Source organism: Astyanax mexicanus, chromosome 1 (genome assembly GCF_023375975.1).
Source record: "Astyanax mexicanus isolate ESR-SI-001 chromosome 1, AstMex3_surface, whole genome shotgun sequence".
Classification (NCBI taxonomy): domain Eukaryota; kingdom Metazoa; phylum Chordata; class Actinopteri; order Characiformes; family Acestrorhamphidae; genus Astyanax; species Astyanax mexicanus.
The window spans coordinates 9,703,192-9,728,153 of NC_064408.1; the positions used below are offsets into that span (position 1 = coordinate 9,703,192).

The 24,962-nt window shown below is 35.0% G+C and overlaps 3 protein-coding genes across 8 annotated transcripts; 2 read left to right on the forward strand and 1 right to left on the reverse strand.

Annotated features, from left to right (window-relative positions):
• The first annotated feature begins 2,202 nt into the window (after positions 1 to 2,202).
• Positions 2,203 to 9,129, forward strand: LOC111193920 (uncharacterized). Of its 2 annotated transcripts, XM_049464724.1 has the most exons (9): positions 2,203 to 2,390; positions 5,088 to 5,109; positions 5,364 to 5,488; positions 6,541 to 6,573; positions 7,405 to 7,494; positions 7,613 to 7,684; positions 7,906 to 7,994; positions 8,104 to 8,206; positions 8,494 to 9,129. In XM_049464724.1, the coding sequence occupies exons 2-9, from the start codon at positions 5,103 to 5,105 to the stop codon at positions 8,638 to 8,640; spliced, it is 666 nt and encodes a 221-aa protein (XP_049320681.1). In that variant the 5' UTR covers positions 2,203 to 2,390; positions 5,088 to 5,102; the 3' UTR covers positions 8,641 to 9,129. The 2 variants fall into 2 exon arrangements, with proteins under 2 accessions (XP_049320681.1, XP_049320715.1); XM_049464758.1 differs by lacking the exons at positions 7,906 to 7,994; positions 8,104 to 8,206.
• A 638-nt stretch (positions 9,130 to 9,767) lies between these two features.
• Positions 9,768 to 14,351, forward strand: LOC125781028 (DNA ligase 1-like). Of its 4 annotated transcripts, XM_049463877.1 has the most exons (4): positions 9,768 to 11,239; positions 11,979 to 12,044; positions 12,260 to 12,314; positions 12,507 to 12,638. In XM_049463877.1, the coding sequence occupies exons 1-3, from the start codon at positions 9,803 to 9,805 to the stop codon at positions 12,284 to 12,286; spliced, it is 1,530 nt and encodes a 509-aa protein (XP_049319834.1). In that variant the 5' UTR covers positions 9,768 to 9,802; the 3' UTR covers positions 12,287 to 12,314; positions 12,507 to 12,638. The 4 variants fall into 4 exon arrangements, 3 of the variants coding, with proteins under 3 accessions (XP_049319834.1, XP_049319877.1, XP_049319796.1); XR_007424080.1 differs by lacking the exons at positions 11,979 to 12,044; positions 12,260 to 12,314; positions 12,507 to 12,638 and adding exons at positions 12,838 to 12,967; positions 14,216 to 14,351; XM_049463920.1 differs by lacking the exon at positions 11,979 to 12,044.
• Positions 14,352 to 14,595: 244 nt separating this feature from the next.
• LOC125780992 (uncharacterized) lies at positions 14,596 to 24,201 on the reverse strand. Of its 2 annotated transcripts, XM_049463623.1 has the most exons (7): positions 24,022 to 24,201; positions 20,869 to 21,787; positions 20,399 to 20,495; positions 18,456 to 18,557; positions 18,087 to 18,262; positions 16,087 to 16,188; positions 14,596 to 15,987 (listed from the first exon to the last, which is right to left on the reverse strand). In XM_049463623.1, the coding sequence occupies exons 2-7, from the start codon at positions 21,777 to 21,779 to the stop codon at positions 15,183 to 15,185; spliced, it is 2,193 nt and encodes a 730-aa protein (XP_049319580.1). In that variant the 5' UTR covers positions 21,780 to 21,787; positions 24,022 to 24,201; the 3' UTR covers positions 14,596 to 15,182. The 2 variants fall into 2 exon arrangements, with proteins under 2 accessions (XP_049319580.1, XP_049319525.1); XM_049463568.1 differs by lacking the exon at positions 24,022 to 24,201 and having other exon boundaries at positions 20,869 to 22,563.
• Positions 24,202 to 24,962: the final 761 nt, after the last annotated feature.

Sequence of the window (24,962 nt, forward strand, 5' to 3'; positions counted from 1 at the left end):
GTGTGAGATAACATGGATGTGTGTGTGTGGTGTTGAAGAGTATCACTTTAATTCTGTCCAGCCCGGGATGAGTGAGCTCATCTCCTTAACAACACTTCGCTCAACCAGGATCCATTTCCAAACAAACACAGCGACCTGATCAAAGCCACATGTTACAGGGAACACACACACACACACACACACACTTACAGAGGTCAAGAATGTTGTACATGAACTCTAACATGTACTAACTAGCCACAAAACAATCTATTACAAACACTGACTTGCTAAAAGTCAAGGGACAATGAGACAAGATACAAGTTCCTGTCCCATGACTTTTGGCATGTCCCCTGGAAGCTTAAGAACATTGCACTGATCTGAGAGATATGTGTGTAGAATGTAGTGAAATAAAATATAGGTGTGATTTCTGAGTCACTTGTTTGTTCAAATGGGCAATTCTAGCCAGAAACCGCCGATCACCATCATCATCACCCCATGTGACACCGTGGATTGAGTATTCTCTTGAATTTGAATTGTTAATTCATGTCACCTTGCCATGAGCACACCTAGCCTAGCCTAACATGTTTGGGTGTTCCCAAGTTGTCCCATGTGGGGCAGTGACATCAGCTGAGACAAGCTGGTCTAGGGAGTGCAGTCCTCACCTCGTTCTACAGATGTGTGGTGGAGAGCTTCATGTGCTCCAGCATCAATGTGTGGCATGGAAGCTGCTCTGCTACACCTTCAGATGCAGGAAAAGGGCCACCTGCATCAGGAAGGATGCCACCCACCCAGCACACGCACTTTTTGTCCCGCTCCCCTCAGACCGGAGGCTGTGGAGCATCAAGTGAAAACAACAAGACTCAGAAACAGCTTCATTCCGGAAGCTGTAAGACTCTTAAACTCTACCTAACAACACACTGCACTGACACACAAGGACAAAATACTGTTTAAAAACACTGTCACTTTTTTGGGGGTATTTATCGTTATCTATTTTGTATATTCTATTTTATTGTATTCTTTTATTTTATCTTATTTTATCTATATATCTATTTTAATAACAGCTCTTTGGGTGTAAAACTGGATCGTGAGATCACAATTTCGTTCCACCTCATGTACCACATGAGGTGACAATAAAGTCTCCTTGAATCCTTGTATCACAATCAATTTACACACTGCTGTCCCATGACTTTTGGCATGTCAGTGTGCACCGTCAATGTCACGCAAGAACCTTGTTTCTCAAAAAAAAAAATCCTTCTTGAAGTAGAAAAGAATATATATTTTGGACCACTTCTGCTATCAAATTATGTCAAAAAGTGAAAAACTGCAAAAATGGAGACTGGAAAAAAAGCTTTTTGTCTGACAGCGACTATATAGTATATCTTAGGTTCTAATTGTTCAAATTGTTTCATTGTTTTCTCATTGTTTCATTATACATTGTTTAAACACTTAAATTGTAACTACTTCAATACTTTAATATGTTTATAATTTATAATATATTGATTTCTATGCTAATTAAATCTATTACAATGCAATGCACACACACACACACACACACACACACACAGATAATTAGTTGTGTTGGCCTCTGCAGAGCTGGGTCGCGGGCTGCAGCCCCCCCTGCAGACCACCTCTAGGCAGGTTATGAGTCTGTGTGTAATAAACGTTACAATGCCCCCAGCCCACCCTAACAACATCACCCCATACTCTCTTTATTCCCCAAACTCATACTGCTCTGTGTCCTGGTGTGTGTGTGTGTGTGTGTGTGTGTGTGTGTGTGTGTGTGTGTGTGTGTGTGTGTACTACATAGATATATGCATGTCCAATACATGTGATCTGGTCTCGAGCCGACCCAGCTATCAAATATACTTCTCTTTAATTGACTGCTGATAAGGTGCAGTTTAATCTGATATATGTAGATATTAGCCAGATAATACACTGCTATGAACAAACACTGCCTCTGCTGCTCCATGCTGTTTACACACTTAGAGCACGGTATGTGCAGCGCTCACTGCTTTTACTACATGTACATCTGCGCTGCACATACCGTGCTCTAAGTGTGTAAACAGCATGGAGCAGCAGAGGCAGTGTTTGTAAACACTGTGTTTGAAAGTGTAGCAGCAAATTTCAGCTTCACACTGCACAGATATATACGCACTGGAACACAGAATCCTGAAAACTAAACGCTCCAAATTAATAAACTCGTGAACTGATTCAGACCATAAAAAACGCAGATGGGAGTTTTACTTACACAAAAGGGTTCTGAGGGCAGAAAGAAAACTGATTGGTTCAGAGAAACAACCAATCAATTTAAAGAAGAGGCGGGGGAAAAGGCAGGATCTGCTAAATGAAAAAAAAGACCGGGCAGTTGGATCCAGCCATCTTTGAGGAGTGAAAAATCACAGTTTTTGAAGGTAAGATGCTTTTATTTTTATTAAAATAATATTAATGTACTGAATAAGAGCTTTTTAAGTTAACTTGAAACAGTAGTGTGAATTTTCAGGCTAATTGGCTAGCAAGATTAGCACAGTATTTTCGATAGTCAGCTAGCCAAAAAATAGCAAAAGTAATTAAGTATTTTTTTTTATTATTATTTTAAAGAGTTTATTTTGGGAACAGATATGCCTTATTAAATGAACTTAAAATAATAGTGTGCATTATTAGGCTACTGAGCCAGCTAACCTTGCTAGCTAGCAAGTTCAGATACTTAGGTTAGCTAATTAGCTCCATAGTTTAAAGTAGTTTTGATAAGGTCAGCTAGACATTTGTCAGCTATTAAACAATATTCAGTCTGATATAATCTACAATTATATGAAATTAGGGATAAAAATTGCATAGGGGTTGTTAATGTTAGTCAGATAATAGCAGTGTTCAACAGGCTTTAGCTAGCATGCTTGGTATATTTACTCTTGCTTACTTGGATGTGTAGTAGTGTATTAAGTCATACAAACACAACTTGAGAATGGAAAAGTTTTATACTGCTTTACAGGAATTGTAGAAATGTGTCTCGTGCTGTGTTATAAGCCACTGTAACGTTAATATATAGTTTTTTGCTGCTCTGGGGGCAGACGAATTGATCTATTGACATAAAAGACTCTATAACAGTGTTTTTTAACCTGTGGGCCGCACCCCCCAAGTGGGCTGCAGAGGTATTGCAAGCGGGCCATAGGGCAAAATTCTTTTTTTTTGTTTGTTTGTTCCTATTTTGCAAAGTAAATATGATTTTCAAATATATAAATAGTTTAGCAAATGTAATTTATAATGTGATGTCAATTAGTACTGATGCACACATTGAATTGTTAAATATAACATAGGTGTACTATAACGCTGCTCTTAGGGCAGCAGAACTTGGTTTTGTTTTAAATTATGAGTTACACAACTGCTTCCAATGTACTGTAAGTTTCGCCTTTATCATCCTGATTATCATCATGATTAATGTTGCATTTTGGGTTAGGAGGATTAAATCATATATTCACATAGGTTTGTTTAATTGAAGAATATCTGACTACATACAGCGTATTGCTGCTCTTGGAGCAGCAGAATTGAACCATTGGCATAATGACTGTTTCAGATGAGCATTTGAAATTCAGACACAGCATAATGCTGCTCTTGGGGCAGGAAAACTGAAACATGTACAAGATTAGTCTGTAGGGTTAGCATTACCACTTTATATAGAGGCTAACGCTGCTCTTGGGGCAGCAAAGCACTGGTTTAAAAATCAGAAGTAATTAACTATATGTTTGGGCTTTTTTATACTGATTAATTTTAATGCAGATTTTGGGTCTGTAAAATTGAGCAACACCAATATTAAATCCTGAAATTTAGCATGTTTATATTATATAAAGAATACTGCTACTCTTGGGTACAGGGTTATGTTCTGGGGGCAGCAGAACAGTAGTTGTAAAGGCGGCGGCAATGTACTATAAATTTGAACTGCATCTTACTGATTTATATTATTGTTCATTTTGGGTCAGTATAATTGATTCCTAGCCATATTTAGCAATAATATATTTTATACCAACTAGTGCTGCTCTTGGGGCAGCAGAACTGTTGTTTATTTGTGCAAATCATGTTAGATTAAAATGTTTTTAAGGCTGTAGGGTTGGCTTTAAACGTGTTGATTTAGATTATTGCTGCATTTTGGGTTAGGAGGATTAAATCATATATTCACATAGGTTTGTTTAATTGAAGAATATCTGACTACATACAGCGTATTGCTGCTCTTGGAGCAGCAGAATTGAACCATTGGCATAATGACTGTTTCAGATGAGCATTTGAAATTCAGACACAGCATAATGCTGCTCTTGGGGCAGGAAAACTGAAACATGTACAAGATTAGTCTGTAGGGTTAGCATTACCACTTTATATAGAGGCTAACGCTGCTCTTGGGGCAGCAAAGCACTGGTTTAAAAATCAGAAGTAATTAACTATATGTTTGGGCTTTTTTATACTGATTAATTTTAATGCAGATTTTGGGTCTGTAAAATTGAGCAACACCAATATTAAATCCTGAAATTTAGCATGTTTATATTATATAAAGAATACTGCTACTCTTGGGTACAGGGTTATGTTCTGGGGGCAGCAGAACAGTAGTTGTAAAGGCGGCGGCAATGTACTATAAATTTGAACTGCATCTTACTGATTTATATTATTGTTCATTTTGGGTCAGTATAATTGATTCCTAGCCATATTTAGCAATAATATATTTTATACCAACTAGTGCTGCTCTTGGGGCAGCAGAACTGTTGTTTATTTGTGCAAATCATGTTAGATTAAAATGTTTTTAAGGCTGTAGGGTTGGCTTTTATCATGCTGATCATATTCACATAGAATCCTTTAATTGAGCAATACTCTACTATATACAGGGTATTGTATTGTACTGTAAAATTGAGCAATACCCATATTGAATCCTGAAGTTTAGCATTAGTGTATTATATACCGAGAACTGTACTACATATTAGTGTAGTTTAGTTTTTGGACATTATATACATGATATAAGCTGTTAGAATATTCAAAAAATGGTGGTTTGATATGCTGTATTTTCTTTAGACACTGAAACTATGATTAAAATTATGTTTTACCAATTCTAATCTTGCCTCATTGTGTTTTAGGGAATTATTGAGAAAATGAATGGTAAGTATGAAACATTTCATTATCACACCTACACTATTAATTATAAGTTAATTTAAGGTAAACAATGTTAAGACCGTTGGTATCCTTATCAAAATACTGTATACAAGAGCTGCTGTACATAGCAATACATATGCCTGTAGGCTATGTTTTAATCTAGAAAAAATATAATTTGTTAAAAATAAATAGAATGTTAGGCTAGTATTTTAATAATCAAACTAAAATATTATAAATATTACAACTTTTTTCTTTTGCAGTGTTACAAGATTTGAGGTCAGGAGGACTTTATATACAGGATGCAAGACTTGGAAGTGTTGGGCCTTATCCACTTTACATGGAAAGTTTTGAAACCCTTGTGGAGTGCAACAAAGTATCTGACGAGGTATTTGTTCCTCATTTCTATATTCTGTTCATTATTCCATATGCGCTTGTAAACAGTTAACTGTGGCACAATCCCAAAATCAGAAACATTTATGCACATGGTATCGGATGTTGGTTTAGGAGCCTTGTTGGCGATAGACAAAAGACTATCCAGATTTTCAGCAAAAGGTTTAGAAGGTTTGCAGAAAGTATGGGACAAAATGACACCTAAAACACTTCATCGTTTGGTACCCTTGGGGCCATATCGTAGCAGGGCACGTGGCGTGGCAAGTTACCATCGTATACCCAGTCAACAGTCTATTTTTACGCCTTGCACACACGTCCTTAAAATAGCGTTGGACTTTTGGAATATATTATCGCTAATGGGCATGGTGGTCTGGAAATGATGTGTGTTCAGGTAAATTTCTGGCGTGTTTCTATTTTGGCTGCGGAAAAAAGCATTGCGCGTCTAATCCGGTGAAACCCGACTAAAATCAACAGTCAGTCGCGCGCACGCAGAGCTGGATCACGATCACCACGAGCACTGCGCTCCCCATTCACTATACCACACACCATCACTTCTTTACCACAGAAAAATAAACCTCACCCAGAGCCTTAATTAAGAGAATTAAAACATGCCGTTAGAGCTGCGCAAGGCGTAATTTTTGCGCCCTCACGACACAGGACATGCCCCTAAATCCAGCTGCACAAAGTGCAATTAACTAGTGCGCTATAGATCACTATAGGGCCCTTGGTGTCAAATGTCTTGGTGTCAAAAGTGTTGTAAGAAGGAATGGCAATGTTACAAAGTGTGATGCAATGTGTTGCAGGCCTAAAGTGCAGGAGTGGACGTATATATACAAATGACAAATGTGATGAGATAAAACATGAAATATCTTGGGTTCATACTGTCTGCATTGATAGTTTAACATTATTCTTCAAACATCACTGTTTCTTGAAATACCGGCCTGGGCTCCAAAAATATTTGTCAACACAAAACTACATGCATCTCTCACTTTTAGAAGTTTTTTCCTGATTGTTTTTTAACTATCTTTCTTTGTTCTTTTTCCTCAGATCATGGATGCCTTGTTCCATCTGTTCAGCATGGTAATAGATTGTTAAATCCTATGAATGACAATATATGACAATACTTAATCATTATTTTCTGGGTATTAAGATAGCATGAGTGGAGAGCACTTGTCAAATGTGCGTTTCTTTACAAAGAAGTGTAATTAGCCCGGTTTTAATGAAACTGGTTCATGCGAAATCATCAAACCAAAAGTTATTTAATATTACAAATCTGTGAGTGGCAAAAGTATGTAAAGCTTTGTTTTCAGTATCTGGTGTTGCCCCTTGTGCAACAATAACTCCAAATAAAAGTTTACGATAACTGCAGATTAGTCCTGCATATCGGCTTGGAGGAATTTTAGCCTGGTCCTCCATACTAAACATATTTGGCTGTGTTATGTTGGTGTGTTTCTTTTTCTATAAACTGCTGCTTTAGCTCTGCTTACAACATTTCTACTGTATTAAGATCAGCACCACTGTCAATATCAATAATAAATTATTTTTAATAATAGATAGAGTTTTGGTAAGTTTCTATAAATCAAAAATCCCAGCAGTGCCACAAACAGTGAGTTTGATGAGTTTACATAAACTAATTCCACTAAAGCAGGGCTAATTACACTTCTTTGCAAAGAAATAAAATAACTTGACTTGTTCCCCATATTACCTTTAAGGACATGTTAATCATAATTAAAAAGATCAGCCTCTGATTCACAAAAACTTGCACATCCTGTTCTACTCCAGGAAAAGGTTGGCTACCTTGTATTGAAAACAAAACCCAATTGCAAACATTTGCTTTGTTTTCACTTACTGTAAAGCATTTGTAATTAAGTCACATAAGTAAGCATTCTGTGTACATATTTTGTTTTCTAGAAGCGACCAGGTATACTAGCAATCAATGCTCATACTCTGTCTCATATTCTTGATGGGGGAGCAAGGGCAAGGAGCCATTATTTTATCAAGGTAAACTTTTTTAACTTGCATTTTCTTGCTTTATTTGCATAGACTCACACTATTTTATATGAAGTTATATAAAATTATATTTCAGTTTTACATTGTTTTTGTTTTCTCTTCAACTAAGAGGAACATCTTTAAAAACACAAGGGAGGTTATTGGTCCTTACTTGGAACACGGGAATCACTGGACTTTTTTTGTAAGTTAATAAATGAAAGTTTTGATTTACATAGTACTACATGGTTCAACATGCAAATGTATTAATAACTGCTTAAATGCATGATACTGACACACTCATAAAGTCACTCATTTGCAAAAGTCATGCAGTACTTGCTATTTAATTAAAAGCATTTTGTTGGCAAAATAAGATCCTTGATTGTAGAAATGTCTCATTCATTCATATTCAAAATTTCTTTATAGCACTGCAGTTTTGTAGATCGTACTATAACATATCTCAATTCGCTTGGGGAACAGGATCAGCAATATGATAAAATTAAAAACAACTGGAGGTAGGAAGAAAGATTTTATATATATCTGTAAAACAAGTGTTTGAAATATATATTTTTCAAACACTAGTTTTACAGAGATACATATTTGCCATGTATGCTTACATTCCAGCACATTTGCTGCAGCAAAAGGCTACCACGGACCATGGAAAAGGACAACAAGGAACCATTCTCTTCAGAGTGATTCTATTTCCTGTGGAGTTTTCACAGCTGTGGTGAAATATTTATTGTTGTTTATATTATTATTAGCTGAATGAGTAAGCAAATAGTTTTGGCAATATAGTGTGTATATAGGGTAAAATAATGGTAGTTTTTGGGAACATATTTTGCAAAAACTACAGTTGTGTAAATTGTTTATGCCAGTTGCATGTTTTTTTACAGTGGAAATTTGTAATAGGATCAAAAGACCATCTAATCTAAAAATATTTTTACACTTGTAAAACAAGCTAAACAAAAAAATGTATTAGACTGCTGTAATTGATTGCAATTATCATCTTTGTAGTTTGCTGAGACATTTCTGGAAGGGGAAGAGGGGTATCTTACATGCCCACCAGTACATGAAGAAAGACAACGATTGGGTCTGCTTCTTTTCAAGTCACTTGGCAAGTATAATATATATTCACATATTAACAGTGTATGCCCCAGTTGATTCACTCCAAAGGCAAACTGTGCAATGCTCAGAAAAACATAAAAAAAAAAAACAAGAGCTACGTGTCTGACTATACAGGTCTCAGGAAGCATGTTAAATTTGTTTCTAAAAAGAACATGACAGCAAAGCCTAATAAACAAACCACAAGGCTTTTAAAACAGTGTCCAGCCATTACACCAAATTAGAGATGTGGACCTGGGCAACTTATAGTCAACCATGAACTGTGTATACCAAAGTATTCTACAGTCAAATGTGAGGCCATCTATCAAACAGCTAAAGTCAAGAGTTGGTATTCCAGGAAAAAACTAAACTACAACAGAATTGCTGAAAAAGAAAAAAATGAAGGTGCCAATATGTAATTTGTAATTGGTTTCTTATGTGAGTACATATGTTTAGGTTCCTTGCTGTTTTAATCCTAGTAAATAAATTTATTTTGTGTTTTAGATAGGTCAGGTGTTTGTGGCATTTGTCATAAAACAGTGTCTAAGAAGAGCAAGGCAAGTGATGCAGTTTTACACCTTTTAATACATAATATAAACATTACAGATTCTGTAATTCTAACCTTGAGTAAAATTTATTTTCTTACTAAACTTGAAATTAACCTTGAAAAAAAGATTAATTAATTGTGGAGAAATAAAAATAAACTTGATGTAATCATTTATAATGTTTTTTTCTAGGACAAATGCTTAACATGTTTAGCAAATATCCATGCAAAATGTCTACCTGTGAATCCAGAGGACAGCAAGTGTCTTTTTTGCAAAGGTACTAAATTTTAGTGTAAATAACATAAAATGTGACATTTGAGTCAAATAATGAAAAATGTATGCTTTCATAATAGTATTCGCAATAGGATTCTCAATTCCTTGAGATCCACTACTATATACTATAATATGAAGTGATAGGCTCTCTAAAGTTTTTTTTTTTTCTCTTAGCCTTTGTTATTTTTCAAATGTTGTTTGTTTACTATTTAAAATATTCAATTATTGAGTTTTGCATTTAATAGGGCAGGAAAGAAGAAATCCAGTTAAGGTAGAGGAGAGTACAGGACAAAGCAACCAAGACAACACAGGAGTTCAGGAAATAGTCAGTTCAGGACAAAATTATGATAAAGTTCAAAGAGAAGATGATCCAGGACAAAGCAACAAAGACTATACAGCTCTTCATGGAGAAGACAGTTCAAGACAAAGCAGCAGAGACAAAGAAGCTGAGGGAGAAGACCGTTCAGGACAAAGCAGCAGAGACAAAGAAGCTGAGGGAGAAGACAGTTCAGGACAAAGCAGCAGAGACAAAGAAGCTGAGGGAGAGGACAGTTCAGGACAAAGCAGCAGAGACAAAGAAGCTGAGGGAGAGGACAGTTCAGGACAAAGCTGCAGAGACAAAGAAGCTGAGGGAGAAGATATTTCAGGACAAAGCAGCAGAGACAAAGAAGCTGAGGGAGAGGACAGTTCAGGACAAAGCAGCAGAGACAAAGAAGCTGAGGGAGAAGATATATCAGGACAAAGCAGCAGAGACAAAGAAGCTGAGGGAGAAGACAGTTCAGGACAAAGCAGCAGAGACAAAGAAGCTGAGGGAGAGGACAGTTCAGGACAAAGCAGCAGAGACAAAGAAGCTGAGGGAGAAGATATATCAGGACAAAGCAGCAGAGACAAAGAAGCTGAGGGAGAAGATATATCAGGACAAAGCAGCAGAGACAAAGAAGCTGAGGGAGAGGACAGTTCAGGACAAAGCAGCAGAGACAAAGAAGCTGAGGGAGAGGACAGTTCAGGACAAAGCTGCAGAGACAAAGAAGCTGAGGGAGAAGATATTTCAGGACAAAGCAGCAGAGACAAAGAAGCTGAGGGAGAAGATATATCAGGACAAAGCAGCAGAGACAAAGAAGCTGAGGGAGAGGACAGTTCAGGACAAAGCAGCAGAGACAAAGAAGCTGAGGGAGAGGACAGTTCAGGACAAAGCTGCAGAGACAAAGAAGCTGAGGGAGAAGATATATCAGGACAAAGCAGCAGAGACAAAGAAGCTGAGGGAGAAGATATATCAGGACAAAGCAGCAGAGACAAAGAAGCTGAGGGAGAGGACAGTTCAGGACAAAGCAGCAGAGACAAAGAAGCTGAGGGAGAGGACAGTTCAGGACAAAGCTGCAGAGACAAAGAAGCTGAGGGAGAAGATATTTCAGGACAAAGCAGCAGAGACAAAGAAGCTGAGGGAGAGGACAGTTCAGGACAAAGCAGCAGAGACAAAGAAGCTGAGGGAGAAGATATATCAGGACAAAGCAGCAGAGACAAAGAAGCTGAGGGAGAAGACAGTTCAGGACAAAGCAGCAGAGACAAAGAAGCTGAGGGAGAAGATATATCAGGACAAAGCAGCAGAGACAAAGAAGCTGAGGGAGAGGACAGTTCAGGACAAAGCAGCAGAGACAAAGAAGCTGAGGGAGAAGATATATCAGGACAAAGCAGCAGAGACAAAGAAGCTGAGGGAGAAGATATTTCAGGACAAAGCAGCAGAGACAAAGAAGCTGAGGGAGAAGATATTTCAGGACAAAGCAGCAGAGACAAAGAAGCTGAGGGAGAAGATATTTCAGGACAAAGTCCAGGAGATCAGACAAGTAAATAGAAAATTAGATGACTAGAGTAACTGGCCCAAACTTTAAACTTCTGCTCAATTCAAGGGCGTTAATGTTGTGTTAATTTGTTGTATACAAATCTTCTAAAACAATTTTGTTTTGGAATAGTTTTTACACATGATGTAGTACATTTTTGGAATGTGTTTTCATTCCAAATAGAAGAGTAGTAAAGTAGAATATGATGGGTCTTCCAGGTAAATTATTCTAACCAAAAGCATTGCCTGGTTGGATCTTAAGCCATCTTTGTATTTGCATATTACCTTTTAGCAGTCCTAGAAACGCTTAATGCTGTCATATATGACTGGACAAACAACAGGTCCGTTTAGCACTCCATGTCTTATAAAAAATAAGTTTTGGTAATTGTTGAAAATGATTAAATCTGATTGTAAAATAATTTTAAGCAAATTCCTTATCATTGTTGGTTATTGTCAAGTATCACAGAACTAGGAACTATAACTTCTTAAACTGTAATTTACTACTGCCACAGAAACTTTACTAACCTCATTTGAAAAAAAAAACGTTAATTTTAAAAAGTAAGGTCATTGCACAGCAATATTAGATTAGATGTAGCAACATTCATATTTTGACTGAATTACTTATAATTCAGATGATTCCGTTATATTTGGGAGGAGCATGTTCACAGGACTAAATGTACTTTTTATTTTTATTTTTTTTAATAATTTTATTTCAAATTTTTCCCTTTTTCTCCCCAATTTACAAGGCCAATTACCCAACCCACTTGTTAGGACTCCCCCCATCACTAGTAATGCCCCAACACACCAGGAGGGTGAGACTAACACATGCTTCCTCCGATACATGTGAAGCCTGCATGAGCTGAGGTTCGAACCTGCGACCTCCTGCTCATAGTGGCAGCGCTTAGACCGCTGGACCACTCGGTGCCCCTACTTTTTATTTTTTACTGGGCTTATCCAGAGACATCAAGTTATGGATAAAGCAATTCATTTGCCTACATTTATTTGAATTGTCTTATTTGTTTTACAGAAGGATTCATCGTGGAAAGTGTTTTAAAAGTATCAGACTTCCACCAAACAAAAAGGTACATTTTAATTAATTAACATTCTATTCAATTACCTGTTTCTTTTTCCAGTTCCATTTGTGTTGAAATCGCAGTTATTAAATAAATGAATTGATATGTTTCGAGTCATTTTTCCCCAATCCTGTGCATCCTATGCATTTTATTAAGCACCCCAGCTTCCTCAAGATCATAGATATATTATTGATATTTCAGATACCTGGTCACAACTGATGAACTGCAGAGAAGATGTGCTCAACCGGAGAGCTACTCTGCAAACACTGTGGTGGCTTATCTAAGAAAGGCCAAAGGTCAAAAAAGAAACATAGAACAGAAGTTGGCAGAGTTGGAGGTGAATCCTTCAAAACGCACAAAGTTAACTTCACTGTGCTCCAAACTTTGTGAAGGTACACACACAAATACACACACACACACACACACACACACACACACACACCCTGACACACATATTATTATATGATATATATTTGTACATATTTTAATTCTAACATCAAAAATTATGTTCTTTGCAATGACTTTGTTTTAGATGAATGTCGTGACCTGGCTGATGATATAACATATTTGGCAGCTAAATTCATACCCCAGAAGAAAGTGGGTCAAGCCTTGTTAGAGGATGGAAATGTCCACGAAGGCATGGCCAAAACAGAGGACTGCAGGTAAGTTAATTTACAAAATCTAAAGGTATATAATTATAGACTAAGGTGTTGGCTGTTCATGTACTGGTGTCACCGTGAAACTTTAATGTGTTTAGAGTTTTTAAATAATTATCTGCCATTCTTGGTACACATAAATGCTGATAAATATTCACTTGTATTAATTTTTGTATAGTTTAAAGTGTACTTTTAAAAAAAAACTTTTACTTTAAGCCTAATTCAATAAGTCAACAACTTTATTTAATTATTTGGTCCAAAAAATAACTATAGCTGAGCTCTGTAATAAACATTTTTCAATGAATATAAGATAAAATTAAGCAATATCATTATTAAAAGTACCCCATCTTCATATCATCAAATATCAAATCATCATAGTAAAAAATAGTAATTACCACCAGTAATAATGTGCAATTTAATGAAAGGTTAATGATTTATTTGGATCAGTAATTATATTCTATATTATACTCTGTTGAGGACCATATGGGGGTGTCTGTCACCGCTGTCAAACAGAAAAACTCACAGTGGTGAAAAAAATCTACTCTCTCACATAGTATTTCATGAGTTGTTACATTAGCCATCTTATTTCCCCTCTGTTTGCTACCTGCTTCAGATATCTAGTTTGTTTAATCTAATGTAATTTTTTTTATAAAACTTAGAGTGTTGACATGTTATGATTGTGACAGTAGCAGTGTCCAAAAATATTAATTTAAGTTTAAGAGAAAACAGGAAACGTTCAGGAGCTTACGTGATCTTGAAACATGCTGTAGAGCTTAAGGTTTGAATATGGGGTCCTCAGAAATGTAGCTGACCTTGTAGTTTCCTGATTGTATTGCTTTTTATAAATATCTTATGGAGGTGTTGAATATGTAGAACAAATTAAGCAACCCCAAAATAATCATGTGGTAAAGATATTATTTAATTCAATTATTACTTTTAGAGTTTTAATAAATTGAAATGAAAATCTCCTAACAGAGGACAACTGATTTTGTAGGTAATAGCCCAGCATATAATCATTTAATAATCATTATATAAATTATTAATTAAAACTAAACCTATAAAACATCCTTATATATTTTCAAAAGAGCCCCTGATTATAACCTTGATTGTTTTTATTCGTGAAAATGTTTTTCATTTCCAACAGAATTTGCATTTTTCTTAGTGATGCAAATTCTCAAGAATCAGTGACATACAACATTTGCTATCAAGTTTAACTGGAAGGATAAACATTGTTTTTGTTTTTATCATTTGCAGAAAGACCCTAAAAGCTGTGGAAAAAGCTTTGGAGACGAACTGGCATACATTTGACCTGGCAACTCACGGTCTTGGGCCTGCAGTTATAAAAGGCACTTTTGAATTAATTGATGCATGTCTTAAAGAGAAAATGAAAGCATTACAATCATGAATTAGAACCAATTTCAACTGTTTTGTCTGCTTACATTATGTTCATAGTTATATACACTAGCTTCATGCTTGAAACCTTGTTATATGCCTACTAACTACAATATGTGTTGGTTACTTTGTTGCTAAAAATACATTTGGGATTGTTTTTTTTACTTTGTTATGTACGTATTTTAGTTTTTGAATATTGTTTTTGTGTGTACAATGTAATTGTAAATAAAGATTTACAATCCTTTTTATTATTTGTTTATTTTATTTTTCCACCATATTGGAGAATCCCAGTGTGAAGCAGTTGGTAAATCAAATAAACAAATCAAATACATTTGAAAGAGCTTCTCAGTAAATCCAAACATGACACAATTGTGGTACTCCACACAGTAGGAATTATGAAAACTCATCTAAATCAAGGTATTTCCAAAACAAGTACATTGTACAATTCTATGCAATTACAAAGTTGACTACTTGGGGGTTTTGCAGATGTTTTTAAAAGAGAATCTCAACTCAACTATAAATTAGCAGCTCATAGTTAACTTACAGGAATTTCATTATCATTTGTTGAAAACATCTTATGATTCTAACACGTTTGCCTCTTTTTCTTTTCAAATACTGCAATAGAAAGAGGGCTTCTTATATTTCTGACAGTGGTAGTTATTAACTTAAAACAATTACAATTGACAGATAATGCATTCTATACATCTCATTAAAGTGTCTCAAGAACTTGACATCAACATTCATTGTAAACCACTTGCATATTATTACAATGTTAAAACCTTGTATCTTCTAAAGAGCAGCTTGAAGATGGAGAAAACTCTTTTTACATTTAGCTCAATTTTACTAATTTTTTTTTTTTCCCTCTGCTTTTCCGTTTACAAATGTAATTCATAGTGACAGCTTTTTGTGCTTTCTTTATCCTTTGCCGATAGGCATGTAGTGCTGTTGTTCTTTTTTTTCTAGACAGACTACAAAAGTTTGAAAAAACAAGCTTATGTGCCCTCTCGACTGTCTTGTACAGTTCTTCATTCTTAGTGTACTTGTCTGATTGACTCCATTTAATAAGGTCTGTTAGCATGGTCTGCAAGTCAGCCTTTGACTTTATCATGGGTGTTTTGTGGCAAACTGGATCATTTGAGATCAGCTCACAAGGTGTCTGCGCCAAGAAGAGGATGCTACGAACCAAAACACAGACACATTTCTCACCATAACTATTTGCTACACATGTACACAAGTTTGAACTTCTGTGATTTATAGTTCCTGAACTCCCATCACTGTGAAAGACTGTGAGGGTTTCCTCATCTGAAAAGTATGAATGACTGCTAATTATTTTTTTAGCAACAGAATTCCTGATGTCCTGAATGTCTATTCCTTGTTGCTGTGCAACTGTTTTTGAGAAAACAATGTGTTTACACATGGCACCACTTTTGGATCTTCTGCAGTCACATTTAACCATCACCAAATCAACTGTGTTATTCTGTGCACCTGTATCAGGTGGAACAACACATGTTCCATTTTCATTAATTGTACATTTTGAATCAAGCCCTTTCTCAATCATACTTTTGACAGCATTAGAAAAGTCTTCAGTGTTGGCTCCCTTGATCCGTCCAATTTCTGCCAAGTCTTCCATGTAACTTAAAATAACACAGACAGAATCAGTCATTACATATGGAAATGTGTGAAAAAAGTAATAAAGAACAGAAAATTAAAAAAAAATAGAATAGTTTAATTACCAATAATATTTCTGGAGATCTCCACACAGCAAGCGAAGCAGCTGATCAATCCGCCGGTTTGTGTTTCCCTTTAGAAACTGATATTTAATTGTAAGGAAGAATCTATGTAAGAAACATAAAAGAAGTGTTGATTAAAGGTGTGTTTTTTGAAATGGTTTTCAAAAACTTTATTGAACTGGGGTGGGTTTCCCGAAAACGATCAGTCTTAGTGAATAACGAATGACGTGAGTAAAGAACAAGCCAGTTCTCCGAGTGTTTCCCAAAGAGCTTCGCAAAGCGAAAATTAACAAACAAGTTTAAAGAAGTCTCAGTCGAACCAAAAACATTGATTCAACACTGCCAAATATCCAGTATTTATTCACTATTACACCCTAAAAACGTAGAAATGTGTTGTAATCATCAACATTATACATATTCTGAAATTTTAATTTAGATGTACTTTGGCATTGAAAAAATACTCCTAAAGATACATATGAATAATGAATAATCAAAAATCAAATCTATTTTAAAACATTAAACTTGTTTACTATTATTAATATGTATTACATAAATATATATTATATTAATTCATATTATTAATGTTAATTGATTTATTATTATTAATAATAATGATAGTAATAATAAAATAATATTATAATACGTATACATATGTTCCTGTATGTCTATATGTGTATATGTCTCTATATATTTATTCCTGTAAATAAATAAATTAACACACACACACACACACACATATATATATATATATACTATATTAGATTTATATAGCATAATTATTATTTATTATATAAATATAGTTTTCTCAGCGTCTCCTGGAGTTCCTGGAGGTGCTGAACAATAGTCGCTGCTGAGCTCCAGCTCACCTCAAATCACCATCTCAGTTCATCAGGTTTAGGTCAGGAGATTGTGAAGGCCATATACCTTTTTGTTTACTAGATAATGGAAATATATTTTGTTGTGCTGTAATTCCCGGCCTGGTGGGAATTATGTATAGGAGCGTGTATGCCACAGTAACCGCCACGATACAGAATGCACAGACTTGGATACAGCAGCTTTTCTTAGACCGTGAGCATCATCTGCAGGAATTAATTGGTTGCATTAATTGCTGCATTAATATCAAGAACTCTAACATTGCTAATCTGTATTTTACTAATTTATTTATGTGTGTAATTGTTCAATTCCAATATGCCCAGTTAGACTACAAGCTACAGTTGGCATTATAATATAATATAATATAATATAATAGATTCAAGCACAGAAATAATACTTTTTCTCCCTCAAAATTGGCGGTCCCTGGTGCTTAAAGTGCTGAACTGCAAGCAAAATCCCCTTTAAGTAGAATGTTATGAATAACGACTGGGTCAGGTTACTCGTTAATCTGCGAGCGAGTTTACGTAGTACTTTAGTTACGCACCGGTTTGGGAAACACTCTTTAATTAACGATCAATCTTAAGTACGAGTTAACGAAGTTCTTAGCGTTACGAAGCTTTCGGGAAACCAACCCCTGTTCTTTTTGAAGCAGAATGAGGGTGCAACATATAGTGCTGGGAAAAAAGTATTTGCCACTTACAGATTTCTTTTGGTTTTGCTTTTTTTGTCATGCTTACCTTTTTCAGATTAACAAGCTAATTTTAATATCAGACAAAGTAAAATTCTAATATACAATTCATATTTTTACTTTGTCTAAACATTTTTTTTTTTCTATTAGAGATGTATGTTGTACACTCATTCTGTCTCTGAAAAATAGGTATCACTACATTTCCATAAAATTATGTGTGTATATAAATATCAGACCACAGCAATGCGTAAAGACAACATTATGACATATGCTGTTTTTAAGAGCAGCATGTTTTAGTGAGCCAATACTAATTGTTGTCAAATTTTACAATAAGTATTGCCATTACTAATATACCATAAAATTTGTAGAAGCAGGCTCTATCAGTATAAAGTGATTAAAATAGCAAATTATTGCAATAAATAAACCAATATACAACTCAAACCTTTCTGCTTTGTTGTTGGTTTCACTGTTCTCATGACTGAATGACCTGCCAAAATTGGACCACAGCTGTCCACAAGAAATCCACTGAGGCTTCAAGTAGGCGGTTACATGTGAACTGCCAAGGTAGGAATCCAGCTCCTTGCATTTTACGTCGGCTGTGTTGATGAACTCCTCTTCCTGAAAAACACAGGAACACATATTATAATAGGTACAATCTTGCAAAACATTCAATGTAAAAGTTTTAATAAGTTAAAGGGCATCTAAGTAAATCTGAAGACAAACTTTATTTTACAAACAAGAGATGAATAATGTGAAAAGAATTTTATTCAAATATTTAACTACTTATATCAAGTACAAAAGTACATCTTACCGTTAGGCACACCTTCATTGCTGCCATTGCCTGAATGACCATGTTTCTTTGGTCCACTGGAAGGTTTCCTCCATCTCTCTTTACCAACCACCTGTGTACTGCCTATTTGGTAAATTAAATTTAAAAAAATATTGAATGATCAATATTTATATCATTTTTTTAAATAGTAAAACAATGCATTTCTTGTATGCATATTGTAGTGAATACCCTAAACCAGGCATCCACACAGATCTAAACCACACCTGGATGGATCCATTATATGGGTAGGGTAATGGACTAAATTTATCCAAATTATTTAGGTATTTGAAAAAGCCATCATACACAAACTGTTCTCCTTTTCTAGATGTAACTACACGCTTACTGATTAATTAATCTAAATTATTTGAACTTAATCACATTCATCACTTTCTGTTGAGAAAGTATTTTAAATTGTACAATTTAAATGAATTAGCTGAGGGGCAAATAATTTAATAAATAGCGGGTATAGACTTAAAATCTCCCTGTAATGAGCCTCAGTCAGTAACAGATGTTGTAACACTGTACATCTCTTACACAACTAGACTAATTTAGTATAGCTGCACCTTTATTTACCTAAACATTACAAAACTATTATAGAAGATGAGCACACAAACCGGAGGCTATTTTCAGGAGATTCTACAATACTCAAATATGTCTTAAAGAGTAATTAAATATGCTGCTCTCTTATATAAATCCCATTCCAATGAAGTTGGGGCGTTGTGTAAAACATAAATAAAAACATAATACAATGATTGCAAAGTCTTTTCAAACTATATTCAACTTAATACACTACAAACTCAAGTTGAAATGTTTAAACAGAAATGAAATATGAAATGTTTAAACAGATAAACTTCATTGTTTTTTACATATTCACTCATTTGATGGCTGCAACACTTTCCAAAAAAGGGGCAACAAAAGACTGGGAAAACTAAGGAATGCTCAAAAAAACAGGTGAACAGGTTAACTGGAAACAGATGAGTGTCATAATTAGTTATAAAGGGATCATCCCTGAAATGCTTAGTTGTTCACAAGCAAGGTTCATGATCTAACAGTCCAACAGTTTAAGAATGTTTCTCAATATGAAATTGCAAAGGGATTTTATCAACAGCCCATGATATCATCAAATGATTCAGAAAATCTGGAGAAATCCCTGCAAGTAAGTGACAAGGCCCAAAACGACAAAAGTGCATGGGTAATCTTCACATATCTAAAGCTCCATTAAAGCTGAAAGGTACATACAGGTTTTGGAGCTGCCATCCAAGCGATATATTTTTCAGGGACATCCTGCTTTTTACAGAAAGACAATGCAGAGCCACATTCTGCACATGTTACAACAGCATGGCTTCATAGTAAAAGAGTGCGGGTAATAGACTGGCCTGCCTGCAGTCCAGACCCGTCTCCCATTGAAAATGTGTGGCACATTTTAAAGCACTAAATACAACAATGTAGACCCCAGACTGTTGAACAGCTGAAATTGTACATCAAGCAAAAATGGGAAAGAATTACACCTACAAAGATTTAACTATTATTGTCCTCAGTTTCCAAATGCTTACTGAGTGTTTTTAAAGGAAAGGTGATGTAACACAGTGGTAAACATGTCCCTTTCCCAACTCTTATTTGGAACATGTTGCAGCATCAAATTCAAAATGAGTAAATATATATATTTAAAAAAGAATGTATCCGTTTTGTTTTTTGTAGCGTATTGAATGTAGGTTAAAAAGGATTAGCACATCATTGTATTGTTTTTATATATGTTCTACACAACATCCAACTTCATTGAAATTGGAGTTGTAATAAAATATTCCTACTAGTTTATTAGAGAATTAAATTATCAGTAATGATAATAGTAATATATACATACAATTTCATGCAAAACTTTCTGAATGTCAGTAGCCGTTGCCATCCAAATGTTTTCTAATGTGTACCTGCAGAACATGAAACCAGCATATGAGGACCTTTGCTGAAGGAAAAACCTGTGCTATTGCCTTGAGCTCTTTTAGGTCCTTGTCAACCATCACTGACCTACAGAGGAATGAAAAGAGAATAGAGAGAGAGGATACAAAATTTAATCCATATTTCAATATAAATGAAAAGCAATATATATATAAACCTTTGCGCAGTAGACATGCCAAGTTTACATATATCACCATAAATATCAAAAGTAAATGCAAAAACTAAAAGTGAAACAACACTAATAAGTCACTAGGCTCTGTTAAAAAAGTTAAATACCCCACAATTGGCAAAATTATTCATGTTTAAAAAAATAACTTACTCTGACAGCACTAAAAATGCATCATTTAAATGAATGTTAACCTCAATGGAGTTTTAGCAAATAACAATACATATCTCTGGTCAATAAACTGAAAAATCTGATCAAAAGCAATAGGATACTAACCTGGGATAAAAACCAGGGTTAGAGCTAGAAAGCTTTTCTAGACAGAGAGAGAGTGTGGCTGCTGATTCCTCACTGACTATGAAGTATGCAAATGGAACTCCTCTACCAATGCTGTTGCTCAGAAGAAGTGCATAGAATGCATAGCCATACGAAGTTATGCTTTTGTAGGTGGCGTCCATGAACATCATGGGATGTGGATGTAATTTCAGGAGTTCTTTTTGCCAGGGAGTCTGCACTACAATTATCAATGGATTTTCTTCACTTAAAGGCTGATAAAAAGAAATGTTTTCTTTCAGCTCTGATGTGGCTAGAATATCCACACTGACACTATCATTCACGTCAGGAAAAAATAGTGCATTTATGCTCTTTTTGATTGTTCTTATGTCTTCTGGTGTAACATAATAACGACGATTGTGTTTGTCTACATGTCCATGACGTTCTGCCCAATCAACACTCTTTAAAAGTGTTTCAGAAACTGACAGTCCCTGCTCAAGCCACATTTCAATGAAACCTAGTAGCTCTGGGTCAACAGGGTTTTTTACACCCTCTTCTTGAATGTCAACATCATGTCCATGGTGTTTTAACATTTTGTTCACAACAGCACCTGTAAATGCAGCATCTCTTATTATTCTAAAAGACACATAGGCCCCACAAGAGTTGGCCCTGGTTTGTGTTGGTTTTCCTTTGCTCTTTCCAGTTGGTTTGCTGGACCGCTCACATGCGTAGTAATAGTAGTTCTTGTGAGTACATACAGGAGATTTAAAGTAGCTCTGAGTTTCATCTTCCAATTTCTTGATATAAGATTTCATGAAGTCCCATTGCTCGTCAAAAACAACTACTTCTTGTATGACATCAGGATCTGTAACCTTCTTCAGCTTTCGTCTAACACCTTTAATCCAGATATTCTCCATTTTCTTTCCTAAACAAAAAACAAAACAAAACATGAAAACAAAAAAATAGTACCATTACTTCTATACAGGAGTTACAGTGCCCATTTCATTTTTTTTCTTACAAAAGGTTGGCCATTATGCCAGTAGCAAAGCACATGATTTAAAGCCAAACACACTATTGATAGATATTACCATGGTTCAGTTATGACCCAATGAATATGAATCAATAAGATGTAGTTCAAACATATAGTTAATTACTTCTGATTTTTAAACCAGTGCTTTGCTGCCCCAAGAGCAGCGTTAGCCTCTATATAAAGTGGTAATGCTAACCCTACAGACTAATCTTGTACATGTTTCAGTTTTCCTGCCCCAAGAGCAGCATTATGCTGTGTCTGAATTTCAAATGCTCATCTGAAACAGTCATTATGCCAATGGTTCAATTCTGCTGCTCCAAGAGCAGCAATACGCTGTATGTAGTCAGATATTCTTCAATTAAACAAACCTATGTGAATATATGATTTAATCCTCCTAACCCAAAATGCAGCAATAATCTAAATCAACACGTTTAAAGCCAACCCTACAGCCTTAAAAACATTTTAATCTAACATGATTTGCACAAATAAACAACAGTTCTGCTGCCCCAAGAGCAGCACTAGTTGGTATAAAATATATTATTGCTAAATATGGCTAGGAATCAATTATACTGACCCAAAATGAACAATAATATAAATCAGTAAGATGCAGTTCAAATTTATAGTACATTGCCGCCGCCTTTACAACTACTGTTCTGCTGCCCCCAGAACATAACCCTGTACCCAAGAGTAGCAGTATTCTTTATATAATATAAACATGCTAAATTTCAGGATTTAATATTGGTGTTGCTCAATTTTACAGACCCAAAATCTGCATTAAAATTAATCAGTATAAAAAAGCCCAAACATATAGTTAATTACTTCTGATTTTTAAACCAGTGCTTTGCTGCCCCAAGAGCAGCGTTAGCCTCTATATAAAGTGGTAATGCTAACCCTACAGACTAATCTTGTACATGTTTCAGTTTTCCTGCCCCAAGAGCAGCATTATGCTGTGTCTGAATTTCAAATGCTCATCTGAAACAGTCATTATGCCAATGGTTCAATTCTGCTGCTCCAAGAGCAGCAATACGCTGTATGTAGTCAGATATTCTTCAATTAAACAAACCTATGTGAATATATGATTTAATCCTCCTAACCCAAAATGCAACATTAATCATGATGATAATCAGGATGATAAAGGCGAAACTTACAGTACATTGGAAGCAGTTGTGTAACTCATAATTTAAAACAAAACCAAGTTCTGCTGCCCTAAGAGCAGCGTTATAGTACACCTATGTTATATTTAACAATTCAATGTGTGCATCAGTACTAATTGACATCACATTATAAATTACATTTGCTAAACTATTTATATATTTGAAAATCATATTTACTTTGCAAAATAGGAACAAACAAACAAAAAAAAAGAATTTTGCCCTATGGCCCGCTTGCAATACCTCTGCAGCCCACTTGGGGGGTGCGGCCCACAGGTTAAAAAACACTGTTATAGAGTCTTTTATGTCAATAGATCAATTCGTCTGCCCCCAGAGCAGCAAAAAACTATATATTAACGTTACAGTGGCTTATAACACAGCACGAGACACATTTCTACAATTCCTGTAAAGCAGTATAAAACTTTTCCATTCTCAAGTTGTGTTTGTATGACTTAATACACTACTACACATCCAAGTAAGCAAGAGTAAATATACCAAGCATGCTAGCTAAAGCCTGTTGAACACTGCTATTATCTGACTAACATTAACAACCCCTATGCAATTTTTATCCCTAATTTCATATAATTGTAGATTATATCAGACTGAATATTGTTTAATAGCTGACAAATGTCTAGCTGACCTTATCAAAACTACTTTAAACTATGGAGCTAATTAGCTAACCTAAGTATCTGAACTTGCTAGCTAGCAAGGTTAGCTGGCTCAGTAGCCTAATAATGCACACTATTATTTTAAGTTCATTTAATAAGGCATATCTGTTCCCAAAATAAACTCTTTAAAATAATAATAAAAAAAAATACTTAATTACTTTTGCTATTTTTTGGCTAGCTGACTATCGAAAATACTGTGCTAATCTTGCTAGCCAATTAGCCTGAAAATTCACACTACTGTTTCAAGTTAACTTAAAAAGCTCTTATTCAGTACATTAATATTATTTTAATAAAAATAAAAGCATCTTACCTTCAAAAACTGTGATTTTTCACTCCTCAAAGATGGCTGGATCCAACTGCCCGGTCTTTTTTTTCATTTAGCAGATCCTGCCTTTTCCCCCGCCTCTTCTTTAAATTGATTGGTTGTTTCTCTGAACCAATCAGTTTTCTTTCTGCCCTCAGAACCCTTTTGTGTAAGTAAAACTCCCATCTGCATAAAAAACAACTACAGGTATGAAAATGCGCTTTTATAATGCAAATTAAGTTCTAATTCAGAAATTCTTACAACCAAGTTGAGATGAAAAGAAGAGAAAGAAAAGAAGTCTCCTCTCCAGTTTATCATGAATTTTTTATTCCAGCGCCCCCCCACACTGGTTTTATCTCCCCTCAAACATACAAGTATATACTAGTATTTTAATTTTAATTATAACACCACTAATATAAGTATAAATATAATATAAAGACTGCAGTGCTGTCTGGTTAAGTGAATTTCTTTTTTTTTTTTTTTTTTTCAAAAATTTACATTTCCTTCATGTTTAAAGATAATGTCATTTATTACAGCTATTTTCCTAATAATATCTAGTTGTATATAGCTGTCCATACATTCCCTGTCTGGACTGAAGACACTTAATTTGCCTAAATATTGTGTTCATATTGTCTCATATTGCCATAATTCATTTGGTATGAGTATTACATATATGTAGTTATATATGTTAAATAAATATGGGATTTGTATTATCACATTTAGTTTTGTATATGTACATATGGGGAATATTCTAGGAACACCAGCTAACAACACCAACTAAACAGAATTGTTTAGTAGAACATTTTCTGAATGTTCTTAGAATGTTCAATCTACTAATTCTTTTTGATGTTCTTAGAATGTTCATAATGTTAGTATTTGTCTTGCTAGGAAGTGTTATAGGAGAAACATTTTAACATCTTTTTTTAATGCAAACCGTTATCATGTCA

Bases quoted from the DNA above. Each gene is read 5' to 3' on its own strand.
- LOC111193920 (XM_049464724.1), top strand. The intron at 7,495-7,612 runs GTAAACTTTTTT...TCTTCAACTAAG, and splicing joins GGAGCCATTATTTTATCAAG to AGGAACATCTTTAAAAACAC. The intron at 7,995-8,103 runs GTAGGAAGAAAG...CTTACATTCCAG, and splicing joins AAAATTAAAAACAACTGGAG to CACATTTGCTGCAGCAAAAG.
- LOC125781028 (XM_049463839.1), top strand. From the start codon at position 9,803: ATGGAGAAGACAGTTCAAGACAAAGCAGCAGAGACAAAGAAGCTGAGG. The intron at 11,240-11,978 runs GTAAATAGAAAA...CCAATTTACAAG, and splicing joins AAGTCCAGGAGATCAGACAA to GCCAATTACCCAACCCACTT.
- LOC125780992 (XM_049463568.1), bottom strand. From the start codon at position 21,812: ATGTTTTGTTTTGTTTTTTGTTTAGGAAAGAAAATGGAGAATATCTGG. The intron at 18,558-20,398 runs GTACACATTAGA...TTTACCAAATAG, and splicing joins GCTGGTTTCATGTTCTGCAG to GCAGTACACAGGTGGTTGGT. The intron at 16,189-18,086 runs GTTTGAGTTGTA...TTTCTTACATAG, and splicing joins ACCAACAACAAAGCAGAAAG to ATTCTTCCTTACAATTAAAT.